General features: G+C 50.9%; 1 protein-coding gene across 1 annotated transcript in view; it reads left to right on the forward strand.

Annotated features, from left to right (window-relative positions):
* The first annotated feature begins 404 nt into the window (after positions 1-404).
* Positions 405-13,400, forward strand: part of CD99L2 (CD99 molecule like 2) — a 32,630-nt gene continuing 19,634 nt past the window's right edge. The window contains exon 1 of the mRNA XM_065077845.1: positions 405-738. Within this exon, the coding sequence (XP_064933917.1) occupies positions 681-738 (58 nt within the window). The 5' untranslated portion in view covers positions 405-680. The remainder of the gene's footprint in view (positions 739-13,400) is intronic.

Below are 13,400 nucleotides of genomic sequence, written 5' to 3' on the forward strand. Positions count from 1 at the left end.
AGCCCTATCGCGGGAGGGGGACAGAGCACCCACGCCGGGCACCAGCGCCCCATCTCGGCACCACTGCTGCCTCCCCGCCGGCACACGCGGTTCCAACAACCCCCGGAGTCCGACACACACGGCTCCCACAGTTCCCGGGGGTCCTGCCCACCGACACGCACAGCTCCAACAGTTTCCGGGGATCCTGCCCACCGGCACGCACAGCTCCAACAGTTCCCGAGGGTTCTGCCCACCGGGCCTTCCTCACTTCGACCACCGCTACAGCGCATTCCATCCAGGCAGCAGCAACCCAAAGCCCCGCACAGAATTCCTGCGCATCGCCTCATCGCCATTTGGAGCGCGGATTCTCCCCGCTTCAGCGAGTAAGTACAAGACTGAGCCCAGCGGCAGCCGGACCACACGCCCTGCAGGAGGATGCCGCGACGGCAAGAGACGGGCAGGGCACGGAGGCGCCAAGCGCGGCAGCCTCCGGTAGCAGAGCTCAGCAACCCCCCGGGGGCCGCAGCTCTCTCTGGACGCGGACGTCTCCGGAGCTCCGCCGCTTGCCGGGCGCGCCCCCACCCTGCCGGGGCCGGGCGAAAGCGCAGCCGGGCGGGGGCGGGAGGCGGTGCCGTGCGCCCGCCCCGCCCCGCCGGAGGGAGGCGGCCGTGCCCGCGACAGACGCGCAGCCCCGCCGCGACATGGCCGGCCGGCGCCTCCTGGGGCTGCTCCTCGCCTTGGCCGCGCTGCTGGGCGCAGGTAGGGGGGCCCGGCCACCGGCACCGCGGGGCAGCGGGAGGGGGCGGCCCCGGGGGGTCCCGCGGGGCGCGGCGGGGCGGGGGGGGCGCGCGGAGCGTTTTGCGCATGATCGCGGCGCCGGCCCGGCCCAGGCACGGCGCAACCCCCACTCCGTCCTCCCGGGGTCACCCCGCAGGATGCATCCCCGAAGGGAAATCCCGCAGAGGTTGTGGGGCCCCCTGTCGCTGTGCGGGCTCCCCAGGTTGGATGCATCCCCCGGTAGCATGCGGCCTGTCCCCCGGGGGGCTCACGGGGCTGGGGTGATAAACACCCGACGAGGATCCCTAGTAGGGGCCCCCAGGAGGATGCACCGCCCGGGGGATCGCCCTTGGGGGGGCCTGTACCTCCCGGGGCCCCACCCTGCGCAGAGCACCCCGACACTGCAGCGGGTGGCGGGACGCCAGCCTGTGCACCAGGGCCCGGCCCGGCCCAAGCCGCTCCCGAGTCACCCCCTCTTCCCCCCAGGCCCCCACACCTGGGCTCTTGCCATCCCCCGGTAGCGCCTCTCCCTTCTCCCCCCGCCCGGCGGCTGGGGATGCTTCTGCACAGGTATCTGACGGAGATGATGGCTCTAACCTGTCATTAGTTGACAATACCGGTGATTAAAGCGTCTCAGAATGCAGCGTATGTCTCTTTGTGAGAAAGTGTCACAACGGTGTTTATAGAAAATAGTGCAGTGCTGCAGGGATAAAGCTCTGTAGCAGCCTGTGTCTCGAATAATCCAAAACAGAGCTGTCACGAAAGGAGTTTGGTTTTCTCTCTGTTTACTGAGCTGTTGGATTAAATGATTCTCTGTGTGTCCCATATTTCTCAGGCTGCTGGTTGTATTCTCACTCTTTTTCAGTCCCAGTACTATTTCTGCAGACCAGAATAGATTAACCGAGAAATCGGTCCCAGTTGGACAGGAACTATGAAGACAGGGAACAAACAAACAAACAAAAAACCCATGCTTTTTGGGGGCAGGGTGGGCAGGATTTAAAATCAATGCAAAGTTTACCACAACTCTTTGTTTCCTTTTAAAAAAGATACTCTTTAAAAGCTGTTTGTTTGTTTGAATAGGAAAAAAAAAGTCCTCTTAAAGGTTGTATAGGAGAAATAGACAGGAATATGTAAAAGGCCTTGGGAAAGTTTTTCTAAAAAAATCTGCTGTTAGCTCTGAGGCACTTGTCAAACACAGATTGGTTAGAGGATATTTGCATCAAAATGAAGAGTGAACTGGGCCTTGAGCGTTTTCTGTTGGATAGGATTAGATTTACTATGAGTCAGCCTGGAATTACTCTCAGTTCGCACTAGGTACTTGCCTGCTTGTGCACCTGGAGGACTGACAGCATGGTACAGACTTGCTTATGTTTAGCGTCTACATTTCTAATTGGTAGATATCAGCTTGACAGGCTGAGCTAAGAGGCTGTGCATAAAGTCCTGATTTTAGATTGAAATTTTAAAAAAAATCAGTTTAGTCAGCAGTAAAGCTATTTGCATTCTGTGTTGTTCACAACGTGGGCAGAGAAGAATGCTGTTCTGGTTCATTTTGGAGTGCTGGGCTGCAGGGTCCAGCTCTTAAATATCCCTGGCTGTGTTTGTATCAAAATGAATTTCACTGAAACATTCATAAATCATTCCCACCAGTGCAAGGCTTCACAGGTAATTGAACAACATTAAGTTCAGCTCTGCCTGAGCTGCTTTAAATTGTCTCTCCATGGAAATAACTATGTAAAGGTAAGCAGGCTCTGCACTTGCAGCCTGTTGTGCTCAGAGCCCTGCTGATACTGGATGCATAGAGGCAAGCTACCTGGTGTGCAGCTTCAGCCTTTCTGCATGGCCTCAGGTTCATCCTCCAGTGTTTTGGTATTTCGGTGGTGGATCTCCTGACCCACGGGTGGGTTCCTGCTCCTCCCTCTGTCTCTCTCCCAGACCTTTTGGAGCAGCTTTGCAGTGCCCTGACAGAGGCTTGGAAAGCCATTCCCCACCTGAGCACCAAACTGGCACCCCAGGTACCAGGGTAGCCTCCCCCCATCATCCCGTGCCCACAGGAAAACAGCAGGTGTTGGTGAGGAGGTGGCTTTCTGAGGCAGGGCTTCCTGCCCAGCAGCAACAGAAATCAGATTTCTTCATTGCCTCTATTCGCCAGCTTTTTTTTTTTTGGCTTCTTGTCCTGAAACAGTCTTTCCAGCACTGCCAATGGTGTATTGCAGGCAGCTCAGTCTCTTGCAAGCTTGGAGGTTTACGAATTACCAGGAACCAAAGATGACAAATTAGACAAAGTTGGTACATAGCCTGATTTCTGCAGCTGAGGTCCAGATCCACCATTGACAGAAGAATAACGTGCAGCTCGGCTGTGGCTGCCCAGTAAATTGGGAACAAAACTGCTTTTTAATTGAAAAAATGTGGTAGGGTTTGCGTTTCTCTTTGGTCAAATTCCAGTGCATTTCCCTTCATACATGACTGGGCTTCAGCACCCGGTGTGCTATCGGCCACAGCCGTGCTGCATCCATCCGAGCTGCTGTGCTCCAGTCTGGCTGCGGGTGCGATGCTGGAACTGCCCACAAGGCACTCAGATGTGTTCTAGTGCCACCAAACTCTTACGTATTCCCCCAGTGCAGTGGGGGGCAGAAGCATTATGGGATTTTGAGGTGGTGGAGGAAACCACATGCCCTGCAGAGCCTTTTCGCTGCAGCCAGAGTCAAGCATTCCCTATGCTAGTGCGTTGCATGATGTTTTAAGTGAGTAGGTCTGTGGCTTTCCCAGAAAGTAGTTAAGTTTGAGTCATCCGTGGTTAGCCCCCTGTTTGTGCAAAATGAGAAGCAAAACAGTCAAACAAGGACCTTCCTACTTTTTTCCTCTCTCCTGTCTTCACTCCTGTGGTAAGCCAGACAGAAAGGCACTGGTGTGTTTTCCTGGAAAGATGGAAAATTTGACATATGAGGTCAGTGTTCTTGCAGGGAGCACAAGGTTACCTTCTACAGGCAAGGCAGAAGAGGCATATCCAGATTTTATGCTTTATGTTCTGTGAGAAAAGCTTGATTACAAACCGGCAATGAGAATATTTGGGCATGTCCTCCAGAGTTGCAGTATCAGCAGTGACAGGTGACACTTCATGTTGTCATTCTTTGTCTTAATAGGCAGCGTCTCACAGATCACCTTTTCTCTCAAGTGTGACTACAATATCCTACCAGCAATTACAATAATTAGTTATATGTGAAAGTAATATTAGACAGTATAATTAGCTATTTGTAACTGTAGCACAGATGGCTGCAGTCACTGCAGGCAGCTCCTCTGCACAGTCACTGCACAGTGGTGCCCAATGGAGAGCGCAAAGAAAGCAGAAAGAAGCCAGCTCTTTTCCAGATGTTCTTCCAGGTGCCCAGGCTCTGTTGTGCAGCAGGCAGTGGTGGACACAGCTGGCACAAGAGGCAGTGCTGGCACCAGGTCACCCGCCAGCTCTTCGCCCATCACTTGCCAGGGTTGCTCATCATGGCTGTGCTGGGAGAGTTGCAGGGAGGAATTACTTGGAGTAGAAGCTAAAGCCTTGGTTTGGGATTGCTGTTGGAAGTGAAGGAGATGGCAGCATTGAGTAAAGCATTTACCTGCACTAAAAATTTTAGTTATAATACATAGTTATGTTGTCAAATTTACAATTACTAGGTATCAGCAGTGAGTCAAAGTAATACGTTTAAAGAATAATTTTTACTTTGATAGTGTCTTTATGACAAAGTGGGAGAAGATAAATCGGTTTTCTTACAACTTATCTCTGATCTTGGAACCAATATACATTAGTTAAATGTGCCATGCCCATATATTTATGTACAGAGCTTTGTAAAAAATTAAGTCCCATGCTTCTGTTTGTATTTCGGAACTACTTCTTCTACCAGCCTAGAAATATCTCTGCTTGGAAATGGCTGCTTAACTCTGGGTTTTTTTGCCCTCTACAAAAATGTAATTTTTTCCTTACAACTGTTGCAACCATTTCAGCCCTTAAAGCACATAAAACAGAAGAGTCTATTGATCTCCAGTGTTGACTAGAATAAACATTTAGGACTGCTCAGTTTAAAACCAAATTTGTTTCTCCTTGGAAAAATATTTCCTGGAGGTCTAAGGCATTGACTTGACAATTAACTAAAGGAAAACCTGGGGTTTTATTAGACAGTGCTTCTGAAACCACTCTAATAACAAAACATATGTTTAATAAACTACATAGCTCTGATGGCTAAGAGAAAACCTTTGCGATAATTCTTTTGTAATCTGATTGACTGATATAATTCACAACTGGTGGAAGAACTTGAATAGAGGAAAATGGGAGAAGATGAATGTGGCATATCAAAACACAGAACATGAAAGGACTTTTAGAAAAGGAAACTTCAAAGTTGGGGATCCAGATGCTGGAGTCACTGGCTGTGATTTGAGATGTGAACACAAGAACATATCTGCCGAGTGAACAGTGCTTTTGAGAAGAAAACAGAGCCCAAATATAATCCTGCTAGCTACTGCAAAGGGAGAGGCAAATGCTTTCTGTACACTTGCAGGGATTTCAGTTGAACAGCACAGGGTCAGGTTTGGTTTTGGTCTTCTGAAAGCTCACCCCACTTGTGCGACGTGGATAAAGTTAATGCTAATACGTATTTACAGAACTGTCTTGTAGTCACTCCAAAATCCTTTTTCATTGCTTTCCAACACTGTCTGGAAAAGCACAGAAGACTACTGCAGCGGGAGTGCCGGGGCACAGGCAGAAAGCTGATGCTGAGTGCAAGCTCCTCTTCCCCAAGATTCCAAGCCGCATGAGCAGCGTCTTCAAGGAAGGAGCGGGCCAGCTCTGCTGTAGGGATTCAGTGCTGGCAGGGCATGTATGTGTAGAAGAGCCAAAGAAAGCAAAAACCAGAGGCATTGGCAAGAATTTGGTGGTAGCAGCTCATACAGGGAGGAGGGATGCTGCAAACAGCTTTGTTGGGCTGTTGGAGGGCTCTGCAGGTGAGGGGCTGGCAAGGGACTGTCTCCAGTGAACAAGGATCTGGGAAGAGAGAATTGCTCAGCATTTGCCTTGCCCTTTGAAACACTCTCTTTGACCATGCACAAAGAAATCTGGATAGGAAGAACTTGTCAAAGTTGGAAGAATTGTATTGAAATCCCGCTTCACAAAGACAAGCTCCTGCTTGGGTGTTTCAGGGTAACTGCATTGTGTGCTCTGGGATGCAAGAGCTAAACAAGCAGAAGAGGGTTCCAGCCACAGCTGGGGGTGACAAAAGAGGTGCTTGTGCTGCAGAAGGGACCTTAGATACAAGATAAGATTTCAAACAGCACATTGATCTATGACGATAAAGCGTTGTCTGCTAACAAACCTGCTTTTGGAGTAGGAGCTTAGGGAAAATTGTCTATCTCTCTATCAGAACTCTATATGACTGACACAGGATGATACAAGCAGCTTGGTGGAACACATCTCTGTGATGACCAGCCACCTCCATTTGGGTGACCTTGCTATTGCGAGACTTGAGTCATCTTCCCAGACAACACAATCTGAGCAAAGCTAATTCTAGGCTGCATCTGTGTCATTTTGAGCCAAAACCTCCCCAGGTCCCATCCTGCCCTCTGGTACAAAGCATTCTTCTCAGAGACTTGTATAATTTCCACTACAAAGTCCAAATATACTTACAGTCTTGTGCCATGAAGAGGTAGAAAGACCAAGAATTAGCAAAACCTTCCCCTTGCCCAGCACATTTTCCCACCCTGGAAATTCTTTTGACCAGAGAAATCCCCATACAACCTGAGGTCATCACAACTCTGGGCTGAAGTGGTTGCAGCCCCACAAAGCCAAACTGTCCAAGGTGACACGTACAGCCAGCCCTGAGCATCCACTTCTTCCCCAGACAAAGCCTGGCTTTACTGACCCTGAACCAGGCTGGTTTCTAACCCAGGTGCGGGTGTTCAGCCTGGCCCCACTCACTGGGCATCAGCTACTGCTGCTGGTGACAGACTGTCTCACGCACTGTCAAGAGACACTGAGCGGGTGCCATGCAGTTTGTAATTATTTGCCAGGAAGCCAGAATTCGTTATTTCCAAAAATCCATACAACAGCACTAAGCTTTGAGCTCGCATGTGTTTTTAAAAGTGGACACTGATCCCAATATGTGTCTTTGGCCTCATACAGAAAATAGAGCATTTTAAAGTGGGGTTAAAGCATATGTTTGAAAAGAAAAAAGGCATATCCCGTTTTTTTTTGTAACAATGGTCTTAACTGAGTGAATGATTTAAGTACTTTTGGAGAGAAAAATCTCAGAGCCATAACACTTGAATTAAAGTGACAGTTTACAAACTGTTGGTTTTGTAAACGTTGATGCTGTTTCTTCCCCAAGTAGGGTCAGAGAGCACGAGAGACCTGTTCGTGGATTTCTCTCTGAGCTTAGCATGCTCCTATTTTTGTGTTTAAATTATTTCATGCCACATCAATAGCAAACGGTGCTCCGGTTTTAAGGCACCTGTTGCCCTAGTGATGGGAGGCAAAACCAGGTAGCTGTGCACCACCACCTAGAAGAAGTTTTTATCTCAGGATTTAGCAGCTGTCTTTCATGACTTAAAAATGACATTTTAAATTACAGCAAATAAATTATTTTTTTAAATAAAGTTATTTTCTATAACAAGAACTTTCAGAATTTGTTCTGATAAATTGTCATTGTCTTAACAGAAACACTTTTCCCCCTGGCAGAAGTATTTCAGTAGACCTTTCCCACCCACATAACAGGGGAGGTGGGTGAGGCTGTGCTGGGCACAGGCAGCAGCAGGGGGGATGCACACCCCAAACTCTGCTTCCCAGGGGGCTTCTCCAAACTCCTCTGTCAAAGCAAGGAGCCAAACCCACCTTATTGAAAATGAGCCGGTACAAAAGCCAAAGGATGTGGCACAGCTTCCTTTGCCATGGGCAAGCCTAGAGTGGTGGTGGTGTGGCCACCAGGCTGGCCATGATCAGTGGTTAACGATCACCGCTAGTTCTTGCACCATCTGCCCAAAATGCAGCCCCCGCCTCCCTGTTGTTCTCCATGCTGGAAGCCCCTTCCCACAGGGGGACGTAGCAGTCCTGGGTCTGCGATGCTCCAGGGAACAGCAGAGCCACCTCACCCAAAGCTGGGTGAGCCCTGTGCATCCCAGTGCAGCCGATGTGAGGAGGGTGCAGACAGCGAGCAGGAGGGGCTGGATCCTAAACAACTCCCCACCCTGATCCAAATAGCCAGTATTTGCAGGGTGAGGTGCTGTGGAAAGGCAAGCAGGCAGCTGCAGGGGCTGTGCCGCAGCAGTGGCCCTGCATTGCAGGCTGTGGTGACAGGGACAGACAAATGCCTTCAGCCAGAGGAGAGGGCTCCCAGGGCCTCGCTCCATCTGTCAGCATCACCCAAGTCTTCATTTCCAGTGCTGCTGTGCTTCTGATTTTAAGTAGCACAGTACAACAGGAGCAGCGCATCCCAAGTGATGAACCAGCATTTTTACCTTGTAATTCCCTATTTACCTACTTTTAACTACAGCATCTTCTCTTGATCTATATCTGATGAGAGCAATCTCTCTCCATCGGGAATCAGGTTATAAGCATTTAATCTCCCGCTTCAGTTTTCTGTTGGCTTCTGCATCACTGGTTTTATTATCCGTTGTTTCACACTGGCTTATGAACAAAATGCTTTCATGCCACAATTTGTTATCTTGTTGATAAACAGGTGTCTTTGGCCCTGGGCAAATTCATAGTCTTTACTTAATGCAGAAGCAGAAATCAAGTGGCTATTTTGAATGTGCCTTGTAATGTTTCTGGGCAGACTGCATGCAGGAAAACATGAAAGCACCCTAGTTTTCAGTCCTGCACCCACAGCTGTAGGAGGAAAAGGAACTTGCTGTGTTTTTTTACCTTCACTAGGGGTCACGAAGCAATTGAGTTGGAGCCCGTGTTTCCCACCCTGCGCCTGCTGATGCTGAGCAAAGGGCAGGGGCAGCACAGCTGGACACAGGCGGTGCCGAGGCTGCCCCCAAACTGGTTCCAGCTGGGATCCTGCCTTTCCCTGGCAAGGCTGGCTGCCGGCATCGCCGCACGGGGCTGTGGCTGCCTGCCCTCTGCTGCAGGAAAGCAGCCCAGTTCCTGCTCAGCAACAGGGTCACAGCACCTCCTGGCTCCCCTTCCCTTGCTGCAGCACCAGTAAGCCAGTTCTCCAGCAGACCCCTGCATGCTGGCGGGTGACAAATCCGAGTCCTGGATGACATTATTGGTTCTTCTGTGACTTGAGAAAGTCGCCTTTAACCATTCCTTAATCTGTGAAGTGGGGTCAGTGCTAATTTCCCCTCTGCCACTTGCAAAGTGGTTGGGGTCTGGAAATAAAAAAAATGATGCCATCCACATCCTTTCCCCCTTTAGGTATAATAAATAGTTCTTCCTTTTTTTTAAAAAAAAAAAAAAAAATATATATATATAAAAACAAACAACAAAGGAGTGAAAGGAAGAAAGAGCTCTTTTTCCCATCAGATGCACCTTCAAATTACTGAGGGTTACCTGGAGCATTTTTCCAAAGTCACAGAGAGAGAGAGAGTCAGAGATTTTCCTCGTAGGCTCAGCAGCAGAGCACCCAGGAGGGCTGAGACAGGCTAGTATCCTCATCACCAGTACAGCTGATCTCAGGCACACCCCAAAAGGGGAGGAACCTTAAATACTTGTGCTCAAAACCTTCCAGCCTTTTGTTCCCGATGCAATTGATCTGGGACTAATTGAAAGCAGGTTTTGGCAATGCTGCAGCAGAGACCTCTTTGACACAAACTTCAAAGAACAATTGTCTTATTAAAAGTAGCTTAGAAAATGTCACCCACTCCATGCACAGAGGCATCAGAGAGCCTTGGAAACCTTGAAAGCTTTGAGTGCTGATACTGAAGAAAACCATTTTGATTGGCATCTTGTGATGGCAGAACAAGGCTACCTGCTTTCTGACCATGCTGGGGTGGAAGAAGACGTGGTGAAATGTTTGTTTCTCATGGGGTCAGGGAGAGGATGATGCTTTGGAGCCAGAGATAGGGCAGACCCCAGGAATGGCTGCTAGTCTAATGCATCCTGTGGAAAAAATTGATATGAAGCCTTTTCTAGCTCCAGTAGCACTGCCCTTGATGGGTCTTTGCTTTTCACTCTGAGCTGTTGCTGCTGGCACCTGGAGGTGTTCATCTGTCTGTGGTGGGAGGTACTGCTCTGACCAGTGCTTTTGGGGAGCCTGGGGCACACAAGTGGGTTGGGGAGCTTCTGGTCTCCTGGAGGGCTCCAGCCCAGCCTGAGGCTTTGCAGCCTCCCTGGGACCAGACACTTTCATTCAGCAGATCAAGCCCTTGGCGGTCCCTGCACCGAGGCTGCTGCTGAGGATGGTGTAGTTCGTGGAGCTGTGCAGTCACCCTCCTCCTTGGGGTTGTGCCCACAGGCTGGGGTGGGAACACAGGATGAAAGATACACAGGGACCCTTGGCGGTGCCGCAAGCACTGGAGCTGCAGCCGCCACCCTGCCACCCTGCGGGGACAGGATGGTCTCCCGGGCACTGGGGCTCCTCCATGGCCTCACTGCTGTGACACTGACTTCTGTCACATCGCATGGCAGCGTCTGATGCAACGTGACATGTGACGTGGGCCACTCGCTTCCCCCTCCCCAGCCTTGCACACTTGCAGTCCTGGGCTGGCACCCCCCCAAAACAGATGTTGTGTGGCTGCCCAGGGGTGCTCTGTGCGTCACCCCAGGATTAGGACATCTCTAGCTGAGCCAGCTGGTGCTTGCAGCCCCCTCCAGCTTGCAGCTTTAACATGGCGATGTACTGACACTGGCAGAGAAGTGAAACATGCAAAACCCCTGTGTTTTCCTACAACAGCAAATTTGCTCCTTCCCGTCTCAGTCCCCAAGTGTGTGGAGAAAGACCCCTTTGCCATGCTCCTACGTCTTCAAGCTGGCAACCTTGTGCTGGTTTGGAAAGAAAAATCAACTGGCTAGGACAGAGCCACTCCATTAATATCTCATCTCATTTTTTTTAATAAAACATGGAAATACGGTATCCCCCACTGGTTTGAGTCAGTGAGAATCAAAGCAGGTGAAAGAGAAATGTTGTGAAGAAGGAGAAAGTTGGGATGAGAATTTAGCATGAAGAAACACCTCTGGATTTAGGGGTGTTTTGTGCCCCTTCGGGAGCTGGCTGGTGGTCATGGAGACTGGTGGGTTTGTTGGTAGAAGCTGGTGGGTCTGGTGGCTGGAGCTGCCATCGCTCCAAGAAAGGCAATGCTGGGTGAAGAGCAGCCTGGTGGCAAAGCTCATCCTCCTGCAGACAGGTCTGGAGCAGGGGCTCTTCTCACCTGAGAAAACTCAGGAGGAAGAGGCCAGCCCTGGTCCTCACCCCTTAGCTGTCAAGGTTTCCTTGCAGGCTCCATGCAGGTGCTCCCAGTATTTCCTGGGCCAGTTACCACGTGTGGCTGTTGGCAAAGAGGAAACAAACATGTTTCCTCTGGGGTTTTAAATCTTGCTGTGGAGGAATGAGAAAGGCTGCACGAGATGGCAGTGGATGAGAAACTCCTCCTGGCTGTGTTTTGTGCCTGGTCTCTGCAAACCTGCCAGTGGCTCCCAGCGTGGTGGCAGAGGCTGAGCCACCAGCTGCTCCCTGGGGACGTGGGACACTGCAGGGTGTGCGGGACAGCACTGCTTCTTCGAGTGCTTTGGGAGCAACCTGGAGGACTGTCTTCCACCTGAGGTGGGGAGAAGATGTGTTGGGACCTTAGGGCAGCCCATGGTGTGATGCAGGGTGGATGGATACCAGCATCCCTCCAGCGTTCAGCACCTCGGGGGGGCAGCTTCCAGCAAGGACTTGCCTTCTCCTGCTCATCAAGACAGTGGCCTTTCTGGCCTGATCGCAGATCATGGTGCTAATGGGTGTCTGCCAAGAAGGAGTCTGGAGCCCACCAGACCCAGGCCGGTTTTGCTGGTCACGTTTTCCTTGCTACCTCCATCACTTTCACTGGGTGCTGAGCGTATCAGATGCTGCCACCGAATAATTTAAATTATTCCTAGTAATCCTTGCAATCAAATTGCAACAGACATCTACTTCTCATCCAGCTGCCACAGTGCACAGAAACACAGGATTTTCCTGTGGCTTAAAATGCAGAATTTTCTTGTGGATTAAAAACCCAAGCGTGGTGCATTGCCCAGAGATGCAGACAGCACTGCTCCTGTCCGTGCTGGTGTGCCCGGCTTTTAGGCATTTCTGTTAATAAGTTTCATACATACCCACCATTAGTCCCTCCACAGAAGAGAAAGTCTTCATTATGCAAATTCTCATCTTAAAGCTTTATTCTTGTGCTTCCTGGCAGGCTTGCCTTTAATCTCAAGAGCAAGATTGCTTGGAATTACCATATACCCTTGTTAATTGCATAAGAAAAAAAAAATCCACAGAGGTTGTTTTTGCCATAATCAAGAGTGATTTTGATTAGTACTTCTGGAAATCAAAATGTTTCGTTGGGGATGTAGAATGAGGACAGCAGCGTTGCCTCATCCCCTGCGAGGCGCAGGGGCCACCCCAGGTGGGGGCTGTGTCCCACCGCTCTCAGTGCCGGTGCCCAGACCAGGGCCATGTGCCCCCGCGCCAGCCACCAACCTGCTGCCATCCTGCCTGCCCTCGCCCCGGCGTGTTCGTGCAGGGACGGCCCCGAGGAAGTTCAGAGTCTGCCTTTCAAAGCAGAGCTGACTTCAGGAGGCGGTCTGTGTTCAGGAGACAGCCTGGGCACGTCTCTGGAGAGAAGTCCGGCTGCTCCAGACTGTCCTTACCCGCCTGGCCCGCCAGAGCTGCTCCCAGAGAACATCTGCAATGCCCCAGCTCCAAAGAGCTCTGCTCTCCCTGGGCACACAGGACTGCACCTTGGTCTTAGCAGTCAGCAAGAACTCAAGATTTGCAAGCGACTTGGCACTTAAAAGTAACTTTACCACGTGTTTGGCAAGCGGCTGGGGCTGACGCTCAGTCAGTGGTGGTAGAGAGCATCAGCAAGTCTGAAGCTCTGGTCTGTGCTTACCAGGGTCATTGTTCCAACTGGTATTGATGTGCCATTCCCTGCTCCAGGGGAGGTCCCTGGGGACCGCTGGTGGCACCCCGGCTGCTGCATACCAGCCCTGTGCCCACAGAGGAGTGGCTGTTTGCTCCCCGCAGACCTTTGAGGCTGTATGTCTCCTGACACAATGGGAAACACCACTGCGAGGATGCAGCCCAGCGTGGGCAGTGTGACACTGCACCTGAAAACCCTCCATCCCCAGCGCCCTGCCCAGAGGTGCCAGCATGGCCGTGGGTGCCCTGCACAGGGAACCGCCTGCCTGTGCCAACACCGTAACTCAGAGCCAAAAGGATGAGGTTGGTCACTGGGGAGACCCTGGTGCTTTCGGTTACCTCAGCACGTGCTTTCCCCCCGCTCTCCCACTCGCAGCCTGCTGTGTCACTCCTAAGGTGGATGCATTAAAGTCAGGCAGTTGGAATTACTTTCCACTGCCCTTGTACCTGCTTTGCATTCTCCCGTAATCTCCCAGGCTGTCAATCTCGTACTGTCGTGAGCTCTCAATTCCCAGGGAAGCTAAACACATATATATTGCACAAAGAGATCCGTGGGCTGGCACT

The sequence above is a fragment of the Columba livia genome, chromosome 12 (assembly GCF_036013475.1).
Source record: "Columba livia isolate bColLiv1 breed racing homer chromosome 12, bColLiv1.pat.W.v2, whole genome shotgun sequence".
In the NCBI taxonomy this organism is placed as follows: Eukaryota; Metazoa; Chordata; class Aves; order Columbiformes; family Columbidae; genus Columba; species Columba livia.